The following is a 20,583-nucleotide window of genomic DNA, read 5'->3' on the forward strand; positions in this document are numbered from 1 at the left end:
CAGGGGGCCAGGGGATACACTTTCGTGTCGTACAATCATGGCGAGTTTTTCGGTCTTTCAGGAGACTGAAGGGGAATGGACATCTGTGAGAACGGTGGAAATTTTGGGCCTACGAATTCCAGCATATTTTACTACGGATCCTCAGTTGCTTTACGACTTCATTACTAATTTCCAGACAAAATCGGATGACGTGTTCATCGTCAGCTATCCTAAATCAGGTAAGTTTTGGAGAAAACGATTCCAATCTTATTTATGTATTAATGGTCTAATATAAATATAAATGTGGCCCGCCTAGATAAGCCCAGGCTATCTGCGGGTTCGCGCTGTTACTATTGTCAAGCTTTTTTAACTTAATGTGCATATGTTTGTGTAAAATTGTAAATATGCGAGTCATAATAAAAGTTGTTGTAAGTTGTCGCTGAAAGGGGCGGCAAACTGGCTAATCGTGTGAAACTATCTGGAACTCAGTTGAATGATCTTGAATTTTTTGATGCGCTTTTTTGTAATCTGTGGCCCATAATACGGCAGTTATTAACATCAGTGCATTCCAGCAGTGTTTACCCCCCCCCCCCCGGAAGAGGGGCGGAGAAGCGCCACATCTCTACATTAAATCTCTATAATCCCATTATTACCCACGGGCTGAGTACCTGGCAGGGCATTTGCCAACCTCTGGGATAACCCCAGATCATTTGAAAATGCAAACATGATATTGTTATCTTATTTATTTCATCACCTGTTGATTGAAATGTGACTTACATGTAAATTAAATTAACTACCAGGTTTATGGCTTGGCTTGGTTTGGCTTGGCTCATATGTTACATTAGTGCTCATGAGTACACAGCAATATTGCTATAAAATATTATCTTGACGCTATCCCATGCATGGGGCATTTGCGCTTTTCTCTTTTGTAAGTGCTAGCTGCCCTAGCCTATGGTGAGGCAGTTGTCACCTTCAGTGAAAAAGAAAATGTCTGGGGGAGGGGGATTAGTGGGCCTGGAATTGATAGAGCCATAGAAGCTTACATATGGATTTTAATACTCTCTGCGATGATCTGATCAGGGTTATAACAATCTTTTACATTTGTTTTATTTTTTAGCAAAGGATGAAGACATTGTACAATATTAATTATTCAAATTATGACACATACTTTTTACACTGTGCTGCATGTCAAATGGAATATGACTGATTGAACAGAAAAAAGTAATAGAAAGGATCTATCATGTAGCATCATCAAGGAAAGTTTTACACTTGTAATGTTTTGACTGATGGGAGGGTAAATGCACATGCATTCATGTAAGCAAAATTCAGCATACAAAACAATGCTGGAAAAGAACACAGTTTTTTATAATGTGTAGTTCCAGAAAATACCCATACCTCCTCCACAGAAGGGAGTCCCCGCCCCCCCCCCCCCCAATCCCTCTGGAAATTCCGATTGAGCTTCATACATTTCTTTAAATTTTTTGGTCTTACAGAACTCTCCACCCCCCAGGAAATTCCAATCCCTTCTGTGGGGGGAGTATGAATATTTTCTGGAACTGAACAATCAAATTTTTTAGCAGTGGTATTTCCCGAATGATTCTGGTGGCAAGGAATTTGCATTTTTTTGCTCTCACCCCTGAGCATTTTACCCCCTTATATTTATTTGTCCCTTAACCCTGGGGAATTGGCAACTTTTTTGCAGATTTAAATGTAAATTGGCCCAGTTGACGGGGGGGGGGGGGGGGGAGGGTTGCAGTTCTGCAACCGACTGATGCATACATATATAACACAGTGCATCCTAAAGTGTTTAAATTGATTGTGTAATATTTTTAACTTGAAACTACTCAAACAGAATAGAAAGTTTTCATCAAAATAGGAAGATTATCTTCTTCAGTAGACGGAAAGAAATATTAAACTAGTTAAATTTCAAGTACTTTGCAACCACATGTTTGGGAAAACGACGTTCAGAAAACATTTTACAGTTGCCGCCATACTGGAGTACCTGCACCCTAATCACCAAACATTCATAAATAGGAAACTGACTGTGAGGAGGTTAAATTAATCTGATGCATTACTGAATGTTTTTCAATCTTGCATGAGTAAATGACCTTGGCCATCATAATGTTATTGCTGCCAATAATTTTTCATTTACTTTTAGGGACAACTTGGGTTCAAGAAATTGTCTGGCAGATTTACCACAATGGAGCAATCAATAGTAAGAGAATTGAAGACAGAATGCCATTTATGGAAGAGGCAACAAATCCTAAAGCATCTCAACCTGACATCAGAACTTTGCCAAGCCCTCGTCTTCTGAAGACTCATCTGTCGTATGATGGCATTCCTAAAGGTGCAAGTGAAGACACCAAATGTAAATACATTTACATTGCTCGCAATCCAAAGGATGCTGCAGTTTCTAATTATAAATTCCTTACAAGCTTGGGGGCAGATAGTGGCTTAAATGCACCATGGGAATTTTATGCCAATCTGTTTATTCAAGGAAAATGTAAGTAATATTAAATTGTGGCCATCCTTTACATGTATTTTGTTGATTGACTAGACCATTACTTATACTCTAAGTGATTAAGGGAAGCTTCTTGAAGCATCCTTTAAAAAAGAGCTACAACACATCTCAAAGAAATTGGCCAATTTTTTTGAAAATTGTCATTTGTATCCCAGTGTTCATGTTGTATAATAATTATTGCTTTCAACTAAGTTTTCCATGATCAGTATTAAATTCAACTAGGTACATTAAGACAAAAGCAATATAAACAAAAGATACCACAACCGGGCATGTATAACTATATATAGTACTTCAATCAAAAATTAAAAATGATTCAAATTTGAGATCTGCTGGTCAGGGGTCCAGATTTAGGGATCAAGCACTCAGGCTTTCACTATTTGTGTTTTATTTTCTTCTTCTCGCTCTATCCACTAGGGTGTACATGCGTACACACATGGTTGTATCAAAGCATCCTCTAGCCTCGCCCTCACCCTCTCCCCTACCCTACCCCCCATCACCCCTTCATACTTTTGTCTGCTAAGGCAAGGCATATTGATGATACTGAATGATGGGCTGAAGTGTCGAAATTAATTCACATTTCCTATGGTTGCATTGCTGCAAATTAAGCCACTGGGTTAAAATTCTTGCACCACTTTTTCATCCAATCAGAAGTAGAACTAAAAGCAAACTTGACTGGCTCGCAAATTTCTTCTGGGCTTTATGTCAGCTATTAAATAAATGTGTTTGCTTTGAGATTTGATTGGTCCACTTGACTGTCTGTGTCCTTTATATTTAGCTAATCCCTGTAATTTTTTATTTGTTCAGCTACTTGGAGTCACTGGAGTGATCATGTCCTAGGGTGGTGGCACCACAGACATGAGCCCAATATTTTGTTCCTTAAATACGAAGACTTGCAAAAGGTAGTGACAATTTTATTTTATAAGACAGTGTTATTTTTGTTTTGTTTCATTAAAAATAAGTTAGATTTTTTCAATATGGCTGAATGGGTGCTTTCATGGGAGCTTTTACCTCCACAAAACCAAGGGTTTAAGTAGCAGCTTGCAGAGACTGCCTTTAGATGTAGTGTACAATGTAGCACAAAGGGGGGTGGGTGGGTGGGGACTGACAAGTGTGCCTGTAGGACAGTAGATTTAGCCAAGACCATACAGTCTGTTGTCTTTAAATGCTGCCCAAAACTGACTTAAATGATTGGTCTACAATCTTTAAATGCACTGAAAATATATGATCATCACAGTACATGTAGCCTGCATAGCAAGCGTTCCTGTAGGCTGTTCCCTTACAAAGAGCTTTTTCCACATTCTGGGCTACGTGCAGATTGAAGTGAGAGCAAACTCTCGCTCCACTGCGTGGCCAGAATGCGTCCAAGAATGCTTGCTAAACAGGCCACTGTACATATAAATTTCTTGCTCAAACCTTTGAGGGAATTTCTAGGAGCCAATATATGTTTTAATTTTTGGTGCATTCTGACAATCCTGTGTTGAATTTGAGCAGGGGTGGGGTAAGTGGGGGAAGGGGGAGGTGACTGTTGGCATTACTTGTGTCTGTATATTAATTTGGGGGAAGCTCCCATGAAACCTGGTGAATGGTACTTGAGCAATCTGAAAGTTTCCATTGCTATGCCTCTTTACTCAGGAGGGTTGCTTTTTCTTTGAGAGAGGTACCGATAATTGGACAATTAAAAATGAAATTTACCACCGTTCCAGTGTTGTTAATAATGTGTGTACCTCCTCTAGGATCTACTTTCCCATGTCCGAATGATCGCCAATTTCCTTGACAAGTCCCTGTCAGATGATCTGATCAACCTCATCACTGAACAGTGCACTTTCAATGGAATGATGAAAAATAAGCCAAGCTACTTGTTACGAGGCAAGGAAGATGGACCTACGCTACTTCGAAAGGGTGTGGTCGGGGACTGGCAGAATTACTTCACTCCAGAACTGAATGAGAGATTTGATAATGAAGTGTTGGCAAAATTGAAAGGAAGTGGATTAGAGTTTGACTTTGAGATGTAGCAGAAATCGTTGTCATGAACTTAATAGACTGTTGAATGAAGCGAAGTTGACCGGAAGTAGAATACAGCTTCATTTTGAGATGTAGTAGACATCACTGTTATGAAATCTGAAAAAAGAACTTACTAGACTGTCGAATTAACAAATCGAATGTGGTTTAGCATTGTCTTTACCCTTATCGACAACGAGTTTGCGTCATTACAGTGGTCAAAATGTTGTGGACTCACGAGCCGCAGCCGAGTCAGTCCACAACAAATTTTGACCACTGTGATGGCGCATATCGTTGTCGATAAGAGAACTGACAACGCTAAACCACATTCGATTTCTTTTTTACCCCAATATCGACGTCAAAGAAAATGGGTTTTTTTTCAGAGCGTGACACATTGACGCGAGCAGCGTTGTCTGGACTCTTATCGACAACGGCAAATTAGCCAATCAGATTGGGAGATTATTAGCTATTGTGGTAAAATTAGGGATAAGTTCGTGAAGATAATGACTTAATGAGTTTCACTTGGTTTAGCACTGCTTTGCAAATTGCGGACATTGAATTAACAAACAAATACTTTGACAACAGAGTGGTTTTCTATTTTTCTTTATTCTTCCGGGGTAGAAATTTATTTTAAAATTGCAGAAGTGATGTTTCGGTTAGTTTAACTGGCCGTTTTTAGGAAATAAGAAAATAAAAATCAATTTGGTTGACTGTTTATGAATCAAGGACTGTGTATAACTTGCTTTAAAATTATGAAACACGTTCCACGTTTGTCATTATCTTAATGTTCACCTCTGAACTGTGAACAAATTGAAGTTCTCCTTGACCTCTCCTACACCTGGAGACTGTCGCGAAAACGGGAGGGAGCGTTGCGTAGAAACCTGCGTAGCAGTAACAGGGAGCGAGGTGGAGTGATGCGCGAGAACGAGAAAACGCGCGCCGACTCCACAGTCGTCCACAATCACTGACCGTTTTCATAGAAAATGCTCTCCAGAGCAGACTCGTACCCAGTCGTTATTACGATTGTTTCAAAGAGAGAGAGCGGTCTGGGGCGAGTGGAGCGCGCGGGGAGCGCGCCTTTGTCCACCTTAGTATCCAATCTTCTCTCCCCCAAAACACGTAAATAGCGACTGGGTACAAGTCTGTGTAAAGGAGGGTTCCGAAAACAATAGGCTGATTAAGCAAGAGAACGGGAACGTCACTTGACGACGGAGCGCGCAGTACAAATACCCAATTATGGTCAAATTAGAACAGAATCCAGGTTATTCCGTGCGCTCTGCAGTCGTCATCTGACGTTCCCGTCCTGTTTCTAAATCAGCGTAATATGTTTTCAAAACACATGGTATGTGAATGCGTGACGTCATTCCTCTTGAAAACGAAGCCCCACCATTATGGAAGACTTCTAAAAGAAACGCTAAATGTAATTCATTGTATATATTTGTCGCATGCGCAGATGACTGTTATAGCGTTTTTCACTGATGCGTGAACAACACGGCGTTAGTGGGTGGGGAGAATGCTGCAGAACGCTAGTGAAGGTGGACGAGTTTTCAGTCTGTGCACAGAGCGGAGCCTCTACGGTTTTTGATGTCAAGCTCGCGCGCCACAGAATCGTATCAATGAAAATGGTCGAGCACAGTGGAAGATTGTTTTGCCAGTGAACACTACTAGACCTGGAAATAACGAGTACTCCTTATAACGGCCAAAATGGAGAGGCTCCGACCGAAGGGGGTACTTTTTTGTGCGCCACAGAATTGTGGCAATAAAAATGGATCGAGCACTGACGGTGAAAGATTGCTTTGCCAGTGAGCACTACTAGACATACTGCCAGTATATCTAGGAGGGGTACTGACTATAATTAATGGCCTATGTGAGCGGAGAGGTTCCGCCCGAAAGGAGTACCTTTTTCGGGCTTCAGGTATATAAAAGGGTAGGGATTTCACAAGTTCAGGTAAATGAAAGGTTAGGGAAATTTGTCATTTAGTTACAGTGGAACTTAAGTGAAACCGCGCCTTACGGCCACCCCCGTTAATACAATCACCTCGTTAATACGTCCACTTTATTCTGGCCCGAACAAAAGCTCAGTCAGTCATTTTCTTATTTAAAGAACCTCTTTAATAGGGCCACCCCGTTAACACGGCGAGATTTTTATGACCCGTTAGTGACCGGATTAACGGGATTCCACTGTATTTAAAATGACCTTTAATTAAAATGTTTCAAACAGACGCACTTTATGAAGATTTATTCATATAACAGGCCGATTATGAATGCTCCTGAAACGGTTACCTTTTTTCAATTAAATGTATGCGAAAGAGGTACCTTTTCTGTCAAAAGGGTGTACAAAAGGGTAAGGGGTTAGACATCGAGGCGGAGCGTCCCGTAGAAAACTTTGTAGAGTGCTCCTCCGGGTATGCTGTCACGGTGATAGTGTCAGCACTATTTGTCAACCCAGTAAAGTAAAAGTAAGTTCATGTTCAGCCGGCTTTGACCTTTTGACCTCCAGATGTGATAGTAAGACACTAACTTGAGGGAACCTCTAGTTTTATTGGGCCGTTGTAAGCACTTTTATATCTCAAAATCAAACTCTAATCCAGTTCCTTTCAATTTGTCCAGCACTTCTTTCTCAAATCTCTCATTCAGTTCTGGAGTGAAGTAATTCTTCCAGTCCCCGACAACGCCCTTCCGAAGCAAGAAAGACTCGCCATCTTTGGTTGGTAATGGTACTGAGAAACTTGTAGCATTTTTCTTCATTCCACTGAAAGTGCACTGTTCAACGATGCGACTGATGAGATCATCTGACAGCGGCTTGTTGAGGAAGCTGGCGATCATTCGAACATGGGAAAGAAGATCCTATAGGAGAGAAAATCATTATTTTCTTTTCACACCAGTCATATTTAACTACAATGTTAAAAAGAGAAGAGAGGATAAGAATTTTGTCAGGTTTATGGGAAGTATCTCCGGTGAGTAAAAGAGGCCACCAAATGAAAGATTTTGTTCACGAAAAACCCACTAGCATCCGTTGAGCCAGTTTTTGGCAAGCTCGCTTTTTTCGTAATTTGCATAGCGTCATCTAAACACGAGAAGGGTTGGGGGTAGAATTAGAAACCGTTATGCAAACCCGTTATGCATAACTTTCGAGAATTCTACCAGTCCCCCGAGTGTTCAGATGAGGTTATGTAACTATGGAAAAAGTGCTCTATTGCTTTTATAAAATAATTCTCAAAAATACGCGCGAATCTAAAACGTCACAACCGTGTCTACATACTCTCATCTAAACACACCTATCAACCAATGAGAGCGCGCGTAGTAGCTCAGTTATTTTATAATTGAAGATGTTTCACACGCCCACGGCAAGTTCGAGGAAAATGGCGGAAAGCGTGCACGAACGCGTTTTTCCACTTACTGAGGGTCTAGAACAGCCAAAAATAAAGGCCTCACACTGACAAACCTTTTGTAAATCTTCGTATTTAAGAAACAAGACATTGGGATCATCTTTGTGCTTCCACCAGTCTAGAACATGGTCATTCCAGAAGTTCCAAACTACTGCATGTAAAAAAGAAAAGATTAATTCCGGACAAGTTGCAGAAATCAGAAATAAAGTGACCATGAGCTCTCAGAACATGTCATAGCTACTGTAATTACCTGTGCTGCCTTGAGTATTCCTTGTTTTTTTCTTTGTGTTCAAAAATGCGAGAGGGAGTCTTTTAAAATAGCAGTGTAAAAGGCTGACTGCGGACCGCAGACTGCAGACTGCAGACCGAGGGTCAAACGCAGACCAAGGGCAAAATGCAGACTGCAGACTGCACACTACAGACGTTTTAACTATATATCGTGTTATTTGCACTATTGAGCTCGAGTGCTAACAATAATCAGGGTTATTAAGGCTAATCGCAGTGAAAGTCTGCACTAATCGCAGTGAAAGCCTGAATATCACTCAGGTTAGCTTGAATAACACTCCCGTTGGCCTGTTTACGGTTAGCTCTCAATGATGGAAATGGTAACACGATTAAGTTATAAAGTCTACAGTCCGCAGTCTGCGTTTTACACCAACCGGTTAAAATTGCTAGACTAATTCAACTGAAGTAACCTTTTCCCTCCGTCGCACAGTTATCTTTTCTAGAATCTTGAAGATAAATGTATAAATAAACTTACCATTTCCTTCTACAAATAACTTAACATAAAATTCCCATGGTCCACAATAACTCTCCAAGCTTGTGGCGAATTTAAAATATGATACTGCCACATCTTTTGGATTGCGTGCAACGTAAATATATTTACACTTGCTGTCTTCATGTACACTTTTAGGAATAATATTGTAAGGAAGATGAGCCTTTAAAATTCGTGGACTTGGTAGAGTGTTGATGTCGGGATGTTCAGCACATGGATGGTGTGCCCGTTCTAGGAATGGTACGCGTTCTCTAAAATAAGTACTTTTGACCTGTCCTTCATTAAGTATCTGCCAGACAATTTCTTGAACCCATGTTGTCCCTGAATGAAACGATGTCAAATCAGTTTTAATACAACTGAGGTATCAAGCAATAAGCATCAAGCGTATAAAGTATCAATAAGTTGCAGAAGTTGTCTATGGATTGAATTCGAACGGGTCGAGTATACATTGCGCAGTCATGACTTCTCACTGTATTCGAGAAATGTGTTTAACTAAGAGGAGCGACCAATACAGTTCATGCGGGTCGAAGTCTGCTCGCTGAATTTTTCGTCGTATACCCCTCAAAATAGCGTCAGATGGCGGGCACTAGTGGATGAACTACGTTTCATCAGGAACGAAGAGGATTGAGTGAGGAACTTTGAGATACCCCACTAGGGAGACATCTGACTGGATAACACGTGATATGGAAGTATTCTCGGGTCATATCCCTAACTTCTAGGGAATAGCTGATTAAGGGCCTGTTTACAAGGAGATGGGTTACCCTAGCAAGCGGGTTACCCTAACACTCACACATTTCCTCTTTTTTACTTCGTGGTGTTTACGAGGCAGCTAGGGTTACCCGGGTAAGCGAGTTACCCTATCTGCGTGCTAGGGTAACCCTGGCAGGCGGGTTAACTTTCTCCCTTGAAAACACTCCAGGTAGGGTTAACCCGCCTGCCCGGGTGAACTTTCTAATTGTTTCCAGACCCTTTGAGTATAAACGCGCATTAAGTTGTCCCGGGTTGTAGGGTTACCCTACCTGTGAAATTTTGCTTGTAAACCCGGGTTATCTTTTGCCCTCCAGCTAGGGTTAACCCACTTGCTAAGGTAACCCCCCCTCCCCCCGCCCCCCCCCCCCTCCCTCTTGTAAAGAGGCCCTTACGTATACCGGGAAAGCCTGTAACGGGAGTCTCAAGCGGCGAGGGGGAAGTTAAGACCACTTGCATGGGAAAACTGGTGAATAAATTTTAGGGATGTAGTTGTACTTGAAAGCTTCCAGTCGCGTTTCGTTACATTTGCCTATAAAATTTTTGGGAAGTTCGCGGGAAAAAAAGAGATAGACAAATGTATGGAAGTAAAAAACGTCACTGGACGCAGCTTCATCCCTATAATATGGTTACGTTATATGCAATCTCTCGCCTAGTATCTTAACTTGTTATAATAGACTTGTCAGAATTCAATTTCTAAGAAAATTATGTGCCATCGATTCCAGTACAAACTCTGTAAGTTGCCTTTGGTAGAACGTCACGCGAAACGAGTTCATCCGGGAACTCAACACACGCGAGTATAAGTAACGCACAATAATATTATGCGGCGTTTCGCCAATGCAAGAGTATTATATCGATTAATAGCCACATTATATTCATTTGGCCACAGAATTGACAAGCGTGTGTGTACCTAATTGAAAGGCAGAATTCGCCAACAGTTAGGTGTACCAGTTTATAGCAGAAAACATTTGTTTGTTCATCGCGCTAATCGACCTATATAAAAATAAAATCCCGGGCTAAAATGTAAGGTTGGTATACGTGACAGATTACAGAAAATGCCAAAGTGTTGAGGGACATTTATATGTAATCTTACTTATCTCTAGTCCAGTTTTCAAAGACACGATCATTCGAACTCGAATGATCGAATGATTCTACCCGAGTACTGCCTCACCTGACTTGGGATATGTGACCACGAAAACGTCATCCGGTCTCGTCTGAAAATTCGTGATAAAGTCGCAAAGCAACTGACGATCCGAGGTGAAGTGTGCAGGCATTTTCAAACCCAAAACGTTAATGAATTTTTCAGACGTCCATTGACCTTCTTTTATTCGAAAAACTGGAAAACTTGTCATGATTTACCACAAGCACCGCCGTAAATTTCACGCAAGATACAAACATATCAGTATGTAAATTTGTGAGATTTCGGTCACGCAAGTTCGTTTTCTCTGTCACGCAATAGCAAAAATAAATTGTAAACCATGAAGTGGATGAAGTCGTGAAAATGTAATTTTTTTGGAGGAAGGGGGTGGGGGAGGGGGGGTGGGGTGGGGGAAAAGGGTTAATAAAGAGTCCAAGTTATAGGTCTATCCAAACTTCAGATATTAGTTGAAATGTTTTGCACAAATTTTATAGAGAGCCCTTACTTTTGTTATCTAACCTACCGATCATCTCTACTGGAAAAACAAGCATTTACATAACCACTTTACCAACTACTTGATATATATCGGTCCATTTTTGGCTGAATTGGGGTAGGCTTTGGCAGCATACCATTGTCGAGTTGCTGGTTCAGATCTGGTTCACCGAATTGAAAGGATTTTTCCTTTGTTTTTTGTTTTTTTTCCTTTGTTCACGCTAACAATTACAGTTTTCTAGTAAATCATGAGTAAATTCTTCAGCCGGAAGACGACACGAAATTTATACCTGTATGCTAATTGTCAAAATTGCTATGGAATGAGATACCTTGCTCTCTGAGAGAACTAACAAAAAAAATCATTCAAACTCAGAATTAAAAATATACTAGTGAGTGTTCTCGAAAAAGATTCATTTATTGAAGTACACAAGATTATTTCTAATGTAAAATATCAGTAGTAAATTTAAAAAATGGATAAAAAACAATAAAAAAATGATAAATGTACATATATTATCAATTTAATCTGATAACCCCTCACTTCTTTCCCACCTTCTAATTTTATTTACTTTTCCTGATTTTCTTTATTGTAATCTAATTAATAATAAAAGCGTTTTTAATTAGATCTTGATACACTGGCCCGCCTAGACTAGCTGTAGTTATCTGCGGGCCATTCTAACTGTAAAAATGTTAATTGAGGAACGAAAATAATTATTGTTGTTATTCTTGTTGTTGCTAACCATTTCTTTTTTACTAAGGTTAAACTTATACCTAAAATCGTTCAATAAAGCATTCACTGGAGAACAATGACTCAAAGTGTTACTAGAAACTATTTACCGGTGAGAAACCTATGTTTAATTTAAACGAATATACACATGGTCCCTCCATAGCGAAATCACGACTAAATTCTCAACTGCGGACTAATTAGATGTCGACTCCATTCTTAAAACCGGACTACTTAGATGAATAAAATTCATTGATTAGAATAAGGATATAGAAACATGCCCGGCAAATTTTTGAAAAATGTTTCATTACATTACATAGAATAAAAAGAACATTAACTTACAATTGCACTGAACATGAGGATAGGGAGTAACATTTGGAAGTCAGGAAACCCTGTCCAGTGGGCCCACCTCAGAAGGAAGTGACTGATGGCAATCAAGCCTTACTGAATCTTTTAACTGAGACAATAATCTAAGTTGTTCAAGGCTTTCACAACGGAGTTGTTTAATTAATCATAGGAGTAACATTGCTCAGAATAGAATTTAAACAAACCTAGCTGCTTCATAATGTCTACCATTTCGGCTCAAAATCAAACTCTAATCCACTTCCTTTCAATTTGTCCAACACTTCTTTCTCAAATCGCTCATTCAGTTCTGGAGTGAAGTAACTTTTCCAGTCTCCAACCACGCCCTTGCGAAGAATCTGAGTCTTGCCATCTTTGCCTTCTGAGAAACTTGCAACATTTTTCTTCATTCCACTGAAAGTGCACTGTTCAGCAATGCGGCTAATGAGATCATCTGACAGAGGCTTGCTGAGGAAGTTGGCGATCATTCGGACTTGGGAAAGAAGATCCTAGTAGAGAGAGAATTATTATTTTCTAACTTTCCCGATTACGTTAAATAAATCTCTTACGAAAAAGTGAGAAGATGCAGACTTAACCGGTTTGAGCAGGAAAAATTTCGATCATGACTGAGGCCTCCTAGTCTCCTCCGCAGCCGTTTTTGGGATGTCACGCAATGCTCCCCCCCCCCCCTCCCCCCAAAGTTTCTTTGGGGGGAGCGTTGCGTGACATCCCAAAAAACGGCTGCGAAGGAGACTAGAGCCCTCCCGAAACGAAATATTTTGTTTACGAAAAAAAAATCAACAACAACAACAGTAAGCCTACATTCTAAGATGCTTCAGATACCTGCTTCGGAACATTTTTGACGAGTCCAAGTTTCACGGAGATTATCCAAAGAAAATCGCTTCCTAAAGATTAACTAGTTTAATTGTTTCCAGTCTAACTTGCTGTTTTTGTACACTTATTGTTCTCTTTCCATCTGTTACGTAACCTGTTTATCATTCAGTGTTGTAAAAATCGTATTTAAGTTGTGAGTTGTTTACGCGCTTTTTGTAACTGACGAAGGTCGAGAGACCGAAACGTTTTATTACAAAGTTTTACATATATTTTTTATCTTTTTAAACCAAAAGTGGTCCATTTTCGGTCTCTTTTTAACCAGTTTATATTACAATTTGGATATATATGTTGCAATTTGGATATAGATATTATAATTTGGACATAAATATAGAAACTGGACATATATATATATATCACTTTTCAACATTTTGATCCTGTTTGATAGGCATACTGAAGAGGAAGTCAAGACAGTCCAAGTCGGCACGCTGTGACTAATGCTGGCTCCCTACCAGAGTTTTCGATCACTTCTTGATGTTAACCATAGGATCTCAGCCTCTTGGAACATGATAAGAGAGGCCCCAACATTCCGCAACTTTGTTGAACGCCTGGAATGCACTCAAAGCACAAAAAAATGGCAAAAAGCGTGGATGTTTGGGAACGTGTTTCTCTATTGAGTAAACTAAGAGTCCTGAGCAGGACAAAATACAGAACCCACTCCAACAAACCTTTTGTAAATCTTCATATTTAAGAAACAAGACATTGCTATCATCTTTGTGATTCCACCATCCCAGAACATGGTCATTCCAGAGATTCCAACTTACTGTGTGAAACAAAAAGATTAAATCAGAACCAAGGTAATACAGAAATCAAACATGAAACCTCTCAAAGCATATGTTCATTGCATTGGCTACTGTAATTATTTTTCTGCATGCTGCCTTGAGTATTCCTGGATTGTTTCTTTTTTCATTAAAAAATAAGTGTAAGTATGTTAACATCAGTAAAGTCAGAGTACACAAGTTCGTCCTTCAAGAAACTTCTAAAATGGTCCGGAAATTTCGAAAATCCCCGCGAAAACACACAACAAAATTTATTATGAATTCTAGTCAAGGGCTTGATAAACTGATGTTTCCCTCGTCTGGTTTCTCGTAAAACATGTCTGCTTCGCTATGCACGAACTCTTGAGAACTGTTTCTTGTGATTCTGTTCCTTGCGTGTTCCTTCAGCAAGAGTTTTTATACGTTTTCGTGTGAGCACCAGAAAATTGATCACCAAGAATAAATGCTGAATGTGATATTCAATCACTCAGTTCTCCCTGCTACCATTACATGCAGTATATAAAGGTTTGTACGATCAATTTAGACATCAATTCACGTTTCTGGAGTCTTAAGGCTAAATATGCATAAGTAAACTTACCATTTCCTTCTACAAATAACTTAACGTAAAATTCCCATGGTCCTTTAAATCTCTCCAGGCTTGTCACAAATTTATAATATGATACTGCAACATCCTTTGGATTGCGCGCAACGTAAATATATTTACACTTGTTGACTTCGTTTGCACTTTTAGGAATAGTATTGAAAGGAAGATGAGCCTTTAAAATGCGGGGACTTGGCAGAGTGTTGATGTCAGGATGCTCAGCACATGGATAGTGTGCCCGTTCTAGGAATGGCACGCGTTTTCTTAAATAGGTACTTGTGACTTGTCCTTCATGAAATATCTGCCAGACAATTTCTTGAACCCATGTTGTCCCTGAATGAAATGATGTTAAATAAATTCTGATAGAAAGTATCAAGCAATATTGACTAACAAGTTACAGAAGTCGGTCTATGGATTGACTTAAACGGGGTTGAGTATAACTTGCGAAGTAAGGGACACTGGAGACACTGGATGGACTCGTGACAAAATGCCTTTTATACAGTTACTATACTATAGGGAACCTATGAATAGATTTTGACTGCAAAATGGCAAGTGCAAAAGAAAACATGGAGAAAGGTTGATCCACATGGAAAGCAGAAAAATTGATTATATAAAAAAGGAGGGAAGGGCTTTTCGGAAATGGTGTTTGGCAGACGTAAAAAGGATCTGGTTGAAAGGAAGTAGGAAGGGTCGAAAAAGATCTGGCCTCGTCTCGAAGGGCCAAGAGAAAACTAGTCGAGAGTGAAGTGGTCAAAGGGGGGAAGGGATGGTGGGGGGGGGGGGGGGGGAGAGCGGCCCTCCACCTCACTTCTCTTTCTTCCTGCTTTCTCTTTGCTGCATCCTCGAAGTTGATTAGTCATTGATCATTGCCAATGATCGATGAGTAATCAGTGAATAATCAATCTAACCGAATAGGTTCCATGTTGCCGTGGGTCTGTTCAGTAATCAGAGATGACGCCGAAATGTGTAAGAGCAGAATAAAAGTGGTACACGTAGCGTGACGCCTTCTGTAATCTATTATGAACAGAAGCACGGCAACAAGGAATCTATCTGTTTTATATAATTGAGAAATAAAAAAGGTGTTAAGAGTGCCTGCCCGTAAAAATCAGACAAATTCTTAATTTCGCGGCAAGGGTCGAAAATTCGATTTCGCTCATATTCTTATGGTAGATAGGCTAGGGCATGACGAAAACTACTGGATAGTTTTTTTGGCAAAATATCCTTTTATTTCAAAGAAATATGCAAATTACCAAATACCGTTAAAATCGTCATTTGACGCACCATTTTATTAAACAAGTTTGAGAGCCTCGCATGCAAAACCACATCATTCTTCCGTCTTCAAAACACTCAAATATTTTTGTGCAATGTTTAAATGTGTACTGGGTTGATTTAGGGAATGTTGCGTTGTCTTTTTGGGTGCACAATAATTAAATTTCGAAGACATGTATTTCGTTCACTTAAAAGTATTTCGTGAATATAATTAATTTTCACCATGTGCGAAACCTTCAAATGGACCAAGCTTCTGGTGGTTGAATTGCAGAAGGATGGTCTACAGATTCCTGTAAAAATTTCTTTGGGCAAATGATTGTGAGCGACGCGAGAGCTTTTCAAAGTACGTCAAAAATGCAAATATTTGACCATCCGTCGTCAAATTTCAATTTACGGGTTAGACGTATATTTTAGCATGCGCCACATGACTTGACCTATGTTAAGTTGAAATAGACACAGAGCTGATAATTTCGAAATATTCTAACCTTATTTGCTGCAAAAGGCAGGTCCAAAGCCGATTTGACGTGTTTCTATCACTATTCGTCGCACATAAAGCAGAAGTTTGCTTTTGTTTACATAACGTCCGATGTTCATCGCCAACTGTCAACAACGGTCGAATACCATGAATCTGTGACCCTCGTTCGACACATATGATCACCACTGCATCTGAGTCAAAAACGGCTAAATCATTTGTAGATAGTTGCTTGCTTTGCACTACACCAAAATATTACGTTTGATCACCATGGTTTGATGGCGTGATTCCTTGCTTGCAGCGGTTCCTTGTTCGTCACGCAATTCTGTCATCCCATTTTAGGGGGTAGGGGTGGGACAATTTCTATCCTGATACGTAAGGCTCCGTAAGGCTTGAAATCACTGGGAGCACGCAATCGTGTTGAGTAGGAAGAGATTAAATTAAGAAATGAAAAGAATGAATAATTTACTATTGCCCCTGTTGTTATCTTTTACTCGACCACCGCTACCTACATGCCCCCTGCGTAATACTGTAACGCTAAACTCATACCTAGGTCTTTTCGCGCTATGCAATTATTTTTGGTTTACATGTAATACAGTGGGCTACCCCCGGGGAAATGGGTGGCGACCGCTTAATGGGGCTAGCCGCTTAAATAGAGGTTGGTGTACCTTGAATATTTAATTTTTCGCTATCGGGCTATAAATTTCTTGGTGAACATGGAATTAATTCAATACAATCATGATAGACGTGTGTTTGAATTGTCACTCGTCATGCACCTTCAATTTCAGACTCTTATCTGCCATCGCCCTTTCCAAAACAAAGTTCTTAAATTTTGGGTGGTCGCTTAATAGGGGTAAAGACAATAATGAAACCCTTATCGGAATGACCAAATGATGGCCGCGGAGGTAACCGGTCAATAGGTGTTTTATTTACAATATTTTACTGACGATAATTTTGGACTGTATTGACAACAGTCCTCTATTTTCTGTTACATACCAATGCCTCGCCACTAAGCAAACAACTGATACGCCAAACAAAATGGCATGGCCAGGGCTATTTACTCACGTAATTACTAATTAAATTTAGTCTGTTTTTCTCACGAATTAGACACGTTGTGATTTCCTTTTTTTATTTCAGCTAGTTCTTGCTTCATTAATCTATAACTTTTTTATGGCGATTTTCTTAAAATTCTAGTGAGTACAGGTACTAGCTTTATCAGCTGTTGTCTGAAACATCAGAACGTACAACAAACGTGATATGGACTGAGGCCACGTTCACTATAGAATATGATTATATAAATATACACATATATTATTATATATATGAAAAAACAGAAGAACAATGATTAAATTGTTTCACTTATGCTGAGAGTACTCTATACAAAATAGATCAAAATGTGCAGCATATGCCGTGACAGCACTGCGTGACGAACAATAACGGCTGTAAGATTGTGCTGCGCTGACACGCTTATCAGCAATGGTCAGCAATCGATCAAACGCAATATTTTGGCGCACCGCAAAGCGAGCAACTATCTACAAATGTCTCAGCCGTTTTAGACTTTGATGCAGTGATGTTCATATGCGCAGAAAGATGGTCACAGATTCATAGTATTCGACCAATAATAGGTTGACAGTAGGCGATGTACATCGGACGTTAACCTTGTGTAAACAAAAGCGAACATATGCTTTATGTGCGACAAATGGTGAGAGATCGACTAGAAACTCGTCAAATCGGCTTTGGACCTGCCTTTTACAGCAAATAAGGTTAGAACATTTCGAAATTATCAGCTCTGTGTCTATTTCAGCTTAACATAGGTCAAGTCATGTGGCGCATGCTAAAATATACGTCTAACCCGTAAATTGAAATTTGACGACGGATGGTCAAATGTTTGCATTTTTGACGTACTTTGAAAAGCTCTCGCGTCGCTCACAATCATTTGCCCAAAGAAATTTTTACAGGAATCTGTAGACCATCCTTCTGCAATTCAACCACCAGAAGCTTGGTCCATTTGAAGGTTTCGCACATGGTGAAAATTAATTATATTCACGAAGTACTTTTAAGTGAATGAAATACATGTCTTCGAAATTTAATTATTGTGCACCCAAACAGACAACGCAGCATTCCCTAAAATCAACCCAGTACACATTTAAACATTGCACAAAAATATTTGAGTGTTTTAAAAACGGAAGAATGGTGTGGTTTTGCATGCGAGGCTCTCAAACTTGTTTAATAAAATGGTGCGTCAAATGACGATTTTAACGGTATTTGGTAATTTGCATATTTCTTTGAAATAAAAGGATATTTTGCCAAAAAACTATCCAGTAGTTTTTGTCATGCCCTAGCCTACCTACCATAAAAATATGAGCGAAATCGAATTTTCGATCCTTGCCGAGTTATTTTCCATTTTTATGGACAGGGACTCTTAATAACGTCCTCTGATCGTCTGTCCTCCAATAGATCATAATAAGAACCAATCAAACTGCGAGAATAATTTGACTTGTTGTATAACACACTGTACCGACAGTAACGCGAAACGAGGTCATCCGGGACTCAACACACGCGAGTATATAAAGTAACGCAACGGAGAGATAAAAGACAATAATAAGATCAAATCAGATTTCCTATTTTAAGGCCATTAAATGATGGTGTAAGTCTGTAAGTTTCAGTTGACCCACATTCCTAATAAGGCATCGATAAATTCAACCATTTTTTTCCTCTTCTGTAAACGTATATTGCAAGAGTCAGTAAACAACGTATTTTCATTAGACGATGGAAGCAATAAAATATAAAGTTGAAGTTGATATCTTTACGTAAGTACATGTCATTTCGCCAGGAATATATAGTTAAGCTACATTCATTTAGTCACAGTAATGACACCATGTATGTGACTAACTGAGAGGCAGAATTCACCGTCTGTTAGGTATGTAGGTAAACGACGTAAATGACCCAAGGAAATCTTTTTGTTCTCCACGTGAATCAGCCTGAAATGCAATGTTGACATAAGCCTGCATACGCTAATGTAACAAACTGAAAGTATCAGCCACTGAATTGGACGATTTTTAAACTTACCTTTCTCTAATGCAGTTTAAAAGGGACTGATAATTTGAAAGTACAATATTTCCAGCCCTTTACGTACTCACCTGACTTGGGATATGAGACCACGAAAACGTCATCCGGTCTCGTCTGAAAATTCGTGATAAAGTCGCAAAGCAACTGAGGATCGGGAGTGTAGTGTGCAGGTATTTTCGAGCCCAAAACGTCAATTAATTTTTGAGATGTCCATTGACCTTCTGTTACTTGAAAGACTGGAAAACTTGTCATGATTTACCACAAGCACCGGCCACCGAAAAATGAACGCGTAACTGAGAGCAAATACACAAGTGTGTAATTTATGAGATTTCGGTCACGCAAGTGTGCTTCGATTGTGTAGATCGTTTTCATGTGACGTCATCATTTTCTAAAATCGAAAACTAAAGAGCCACCAAAGTTTTTATGTTTTAAGTTTTAAGTTTTTAGAAATATGAAAATATATTTGGGGGGGGGGGGGGTAGAGGAGTCGATAGGCGAAGGGTAGGGAGCTTTGGGTATTCTTTCAACTGACCACAATGAGTGCAGGCTCCCCTTCTTTCCCGCCAATTGCGTCACGTGTCTTTACAGCATTCTGTTTTTCAACACAAACATAGACGATTCGGACGATGAATGCCAGGTAATTCATTGCGTTTTCTTTGTTGATCCCTGATTTCTTCAACGTCTGAAGTGTTCGTAGAAGCATCACACAGTTGCTTGTTAAGTCAGTAGCCATAGTTTAGTCACTGTTGTTCCGTGTGGGAAAAATTAACGCCCGGGCGGAGTGTGGAGGTACGTATTCAGCGGACGCACCTTTACCTAAAAATACGTTGTGTAAGTGATCACGGAAAATTAAAGGACATTTCACCCCATTTCACCACCCCCCCCCCCCCCCCCCACCCCCCCCCCCCGTCTTCTCCTAAATTTGAAATAAGCGCCCCGGGCGCTAATTCGAGAATTTACGGTGAGCCAAAATCCGGATCCAAAAAAACCAATATGCGACTCTCATGTCAAGTCACTTGACCTGATATATCGCCAGAGTTTTATCCGAATTTGGGTACGCTTAGGCAACACACCATCTTCGAGTTGAGATCCGATTGAAAGGATTTATTTTTCCTTTTTTCCCTTAGAACGAACAATGGCTTTCTTGTAGATTGGTCTGCAGGAGGATGTCGTGAAATTTATTCTCCGTAACTATGAACTGGAATGACACTGATTACACGGCGAACACTTTCGCTGAAATTTGTGTCTGCCTAGGTAGATCTGTATGCTAACTGCTCAGTTACAACTGAGCCTACGATCTGAATTCATTATAACAACAGTTATTACAAGGCTGAGAAGAAAATAAATTCTTTGAAACCAGCGGGATCTCTCCAGCCTCCCTTGAATGAATGTTAAAATCTTTCGACCATCCACTAACTTGC

At 39.8% G+C, this 20,583-nt stretch overlaps 3 protein-coding genes across 3 annotated transcripts; 1 reads left to right on the top strand and 2 right to left on the bottom strand.

Moving 5' to 3' along the window:
* Position 1: 1 nt before the first annotated feature.
* LOC149106710 (sulfotransferase 1C2-like) lies at positions 2-5,223 on the top strand. Its single transcript, XM_089298337.1, has 4 exons — positions 2-218; positions 2,138-2,482; positions 3,305-3,399; positions 4,234-5,223. The coding sequence occupies exons 1-4, from the start codon at positions 38-40 to the stop codon at positions 4,510-4,512; spliced, it is 900 nt and encodes a 299-aa protein (XP_089154463.1). The 5' UTR covers positions 2-37; the 3' UTR covers positions 4,513-5,223.
* Positions 5,224-6,720: 1,497 nt separating this feature from the next.
* On the bottom strand, positions 6,721-10,811 carry LOC149106711 (sulfotransferase 1B1-like). The gene is made up of 4 exons (XM_089298589.1): positions 10,581-10,811; positions 8,648-8,983; positions 7,944-8,038; positions 6,721-7,345 (listed from the first exon to the last, which is right to left on the bottom strand). The coding sequence occupies exons 1-4, from the start codon at positions 10,759-10,761 to the stop codon at positions 7,061-7,063; spliced, it is 897 nt and encodes a 298-aa protein (XP_089154715.1). The 5' UTR covers positions 10,762-10,811; the 3' UTR covers positions 6,721-7,060.
* A 622-nt stretch (positions 10,812-11,433) lies between these two features.
* LOC149106712 (sulfotransferase 1B1-like) lies at positions 11,434-19,520 on the bottom strand. The gene is made up of 4 exons (XM_089298155.1): positions 19,234-19,520; positions 14,350-14,685; positions 13,662-13,756; positions 11,434-12,611 (listed from the first exon to the last, which is right to left on the bottom strand). Exons 1-4 carry the CDS (start codon positions 19,412-19,414, stop codon positions 12,330-12,332), a joined length of 894 nt encoding a protein of 297 aa, XP_089154281.1. The 5' UTR covers positions 19,415-19,520; the 3' UTR covers positions 11,434-12,329.
* Positions 19,521-20,583: the final 1,063 nt, after the last annotated feature.

Source organism: Orbicella faveolata, unplaced genomic scaffold (assembly GCF_042242905.1).
Source record: "Orbicella faveolata isolate gen_17 unplaced genomic scaffold, um_ofav_v1 contig_3, whole genome shotgun sequence".
NCBI lineage: Eukaryota > Metazoa > Cnidaria > Anthozoa > Scleractinia > Merulinidae > Orbicella > Orbicella faveolata.

Excerpts from the sequence above, each read along its gene's own strand:
- LOC149106710 (XM_089298337.1), top strand. The coding sequence starts at position 38 with ATGGCGAGTTTTTCGGTCTTTCAGGAGACTGAAGGGGAATGGACATCT. Across the intron at positions 219-2,137 it reads CGTCAGCTATCCTAAATCAG|GGACAACTTGGGTTCAAGAA; the intron begins GTAAGTTTTGGA and ends ATTTACTTTTAG. Across the intron at positions 2,483-3,304 it reads TCTGTTTATTCAAGGAAAAT|CTACTTGGAGTCACTGGAGT; the intron begins GTAAGTAATATT and ends TTATTTGTTCAG.
- LOC149106711 (XM_089298589.1), bottom strand. The coding sequence starts at position 10,761 with ATGACAAGTTTTCCAGTTTTTCGAATAAAAGAAGGTCAATGGACGTCT. Across the intron at positions 8,984-10,580 it reads GGTCACATATCCCAAGTCAG|GGACAACATGGGTTCAAGAA; the intron begins GTGAGGCAGTAC and ends CGTTTCATTCAG. Across the intron at positions 8,039-8,647 it reads GTTATTTGTAGAAGGAAATG|TAGTTTGGAACTTCTGGAAT; the intron begins GTAAGTTTATTT and ends TTTTACATGCAG.
- LOC149106712 (XM_089298155.1), bottom strand. The coding sequence starts at position 19,414 with ATGACAAGTTTTCCAGTCTTTCAAGTAACAGAAGGTCAATGGACATCT. Across the intron at positions 14,686-19,233 it reads GGTCTCATATCCCAAGTCAG|GGACAACATGGGTTCAAGAA; the intron begins GTGAGTACGTAA and ends CATTTCATTCAG. Across the intron at positions 13,757-14,349 it reads GTTATTTGTAGAAGGAAATG|TAAGTTGGAATCTCTGGAAT; the intron begins GTAAGTTTACTT and ends TGTTTCACACAG.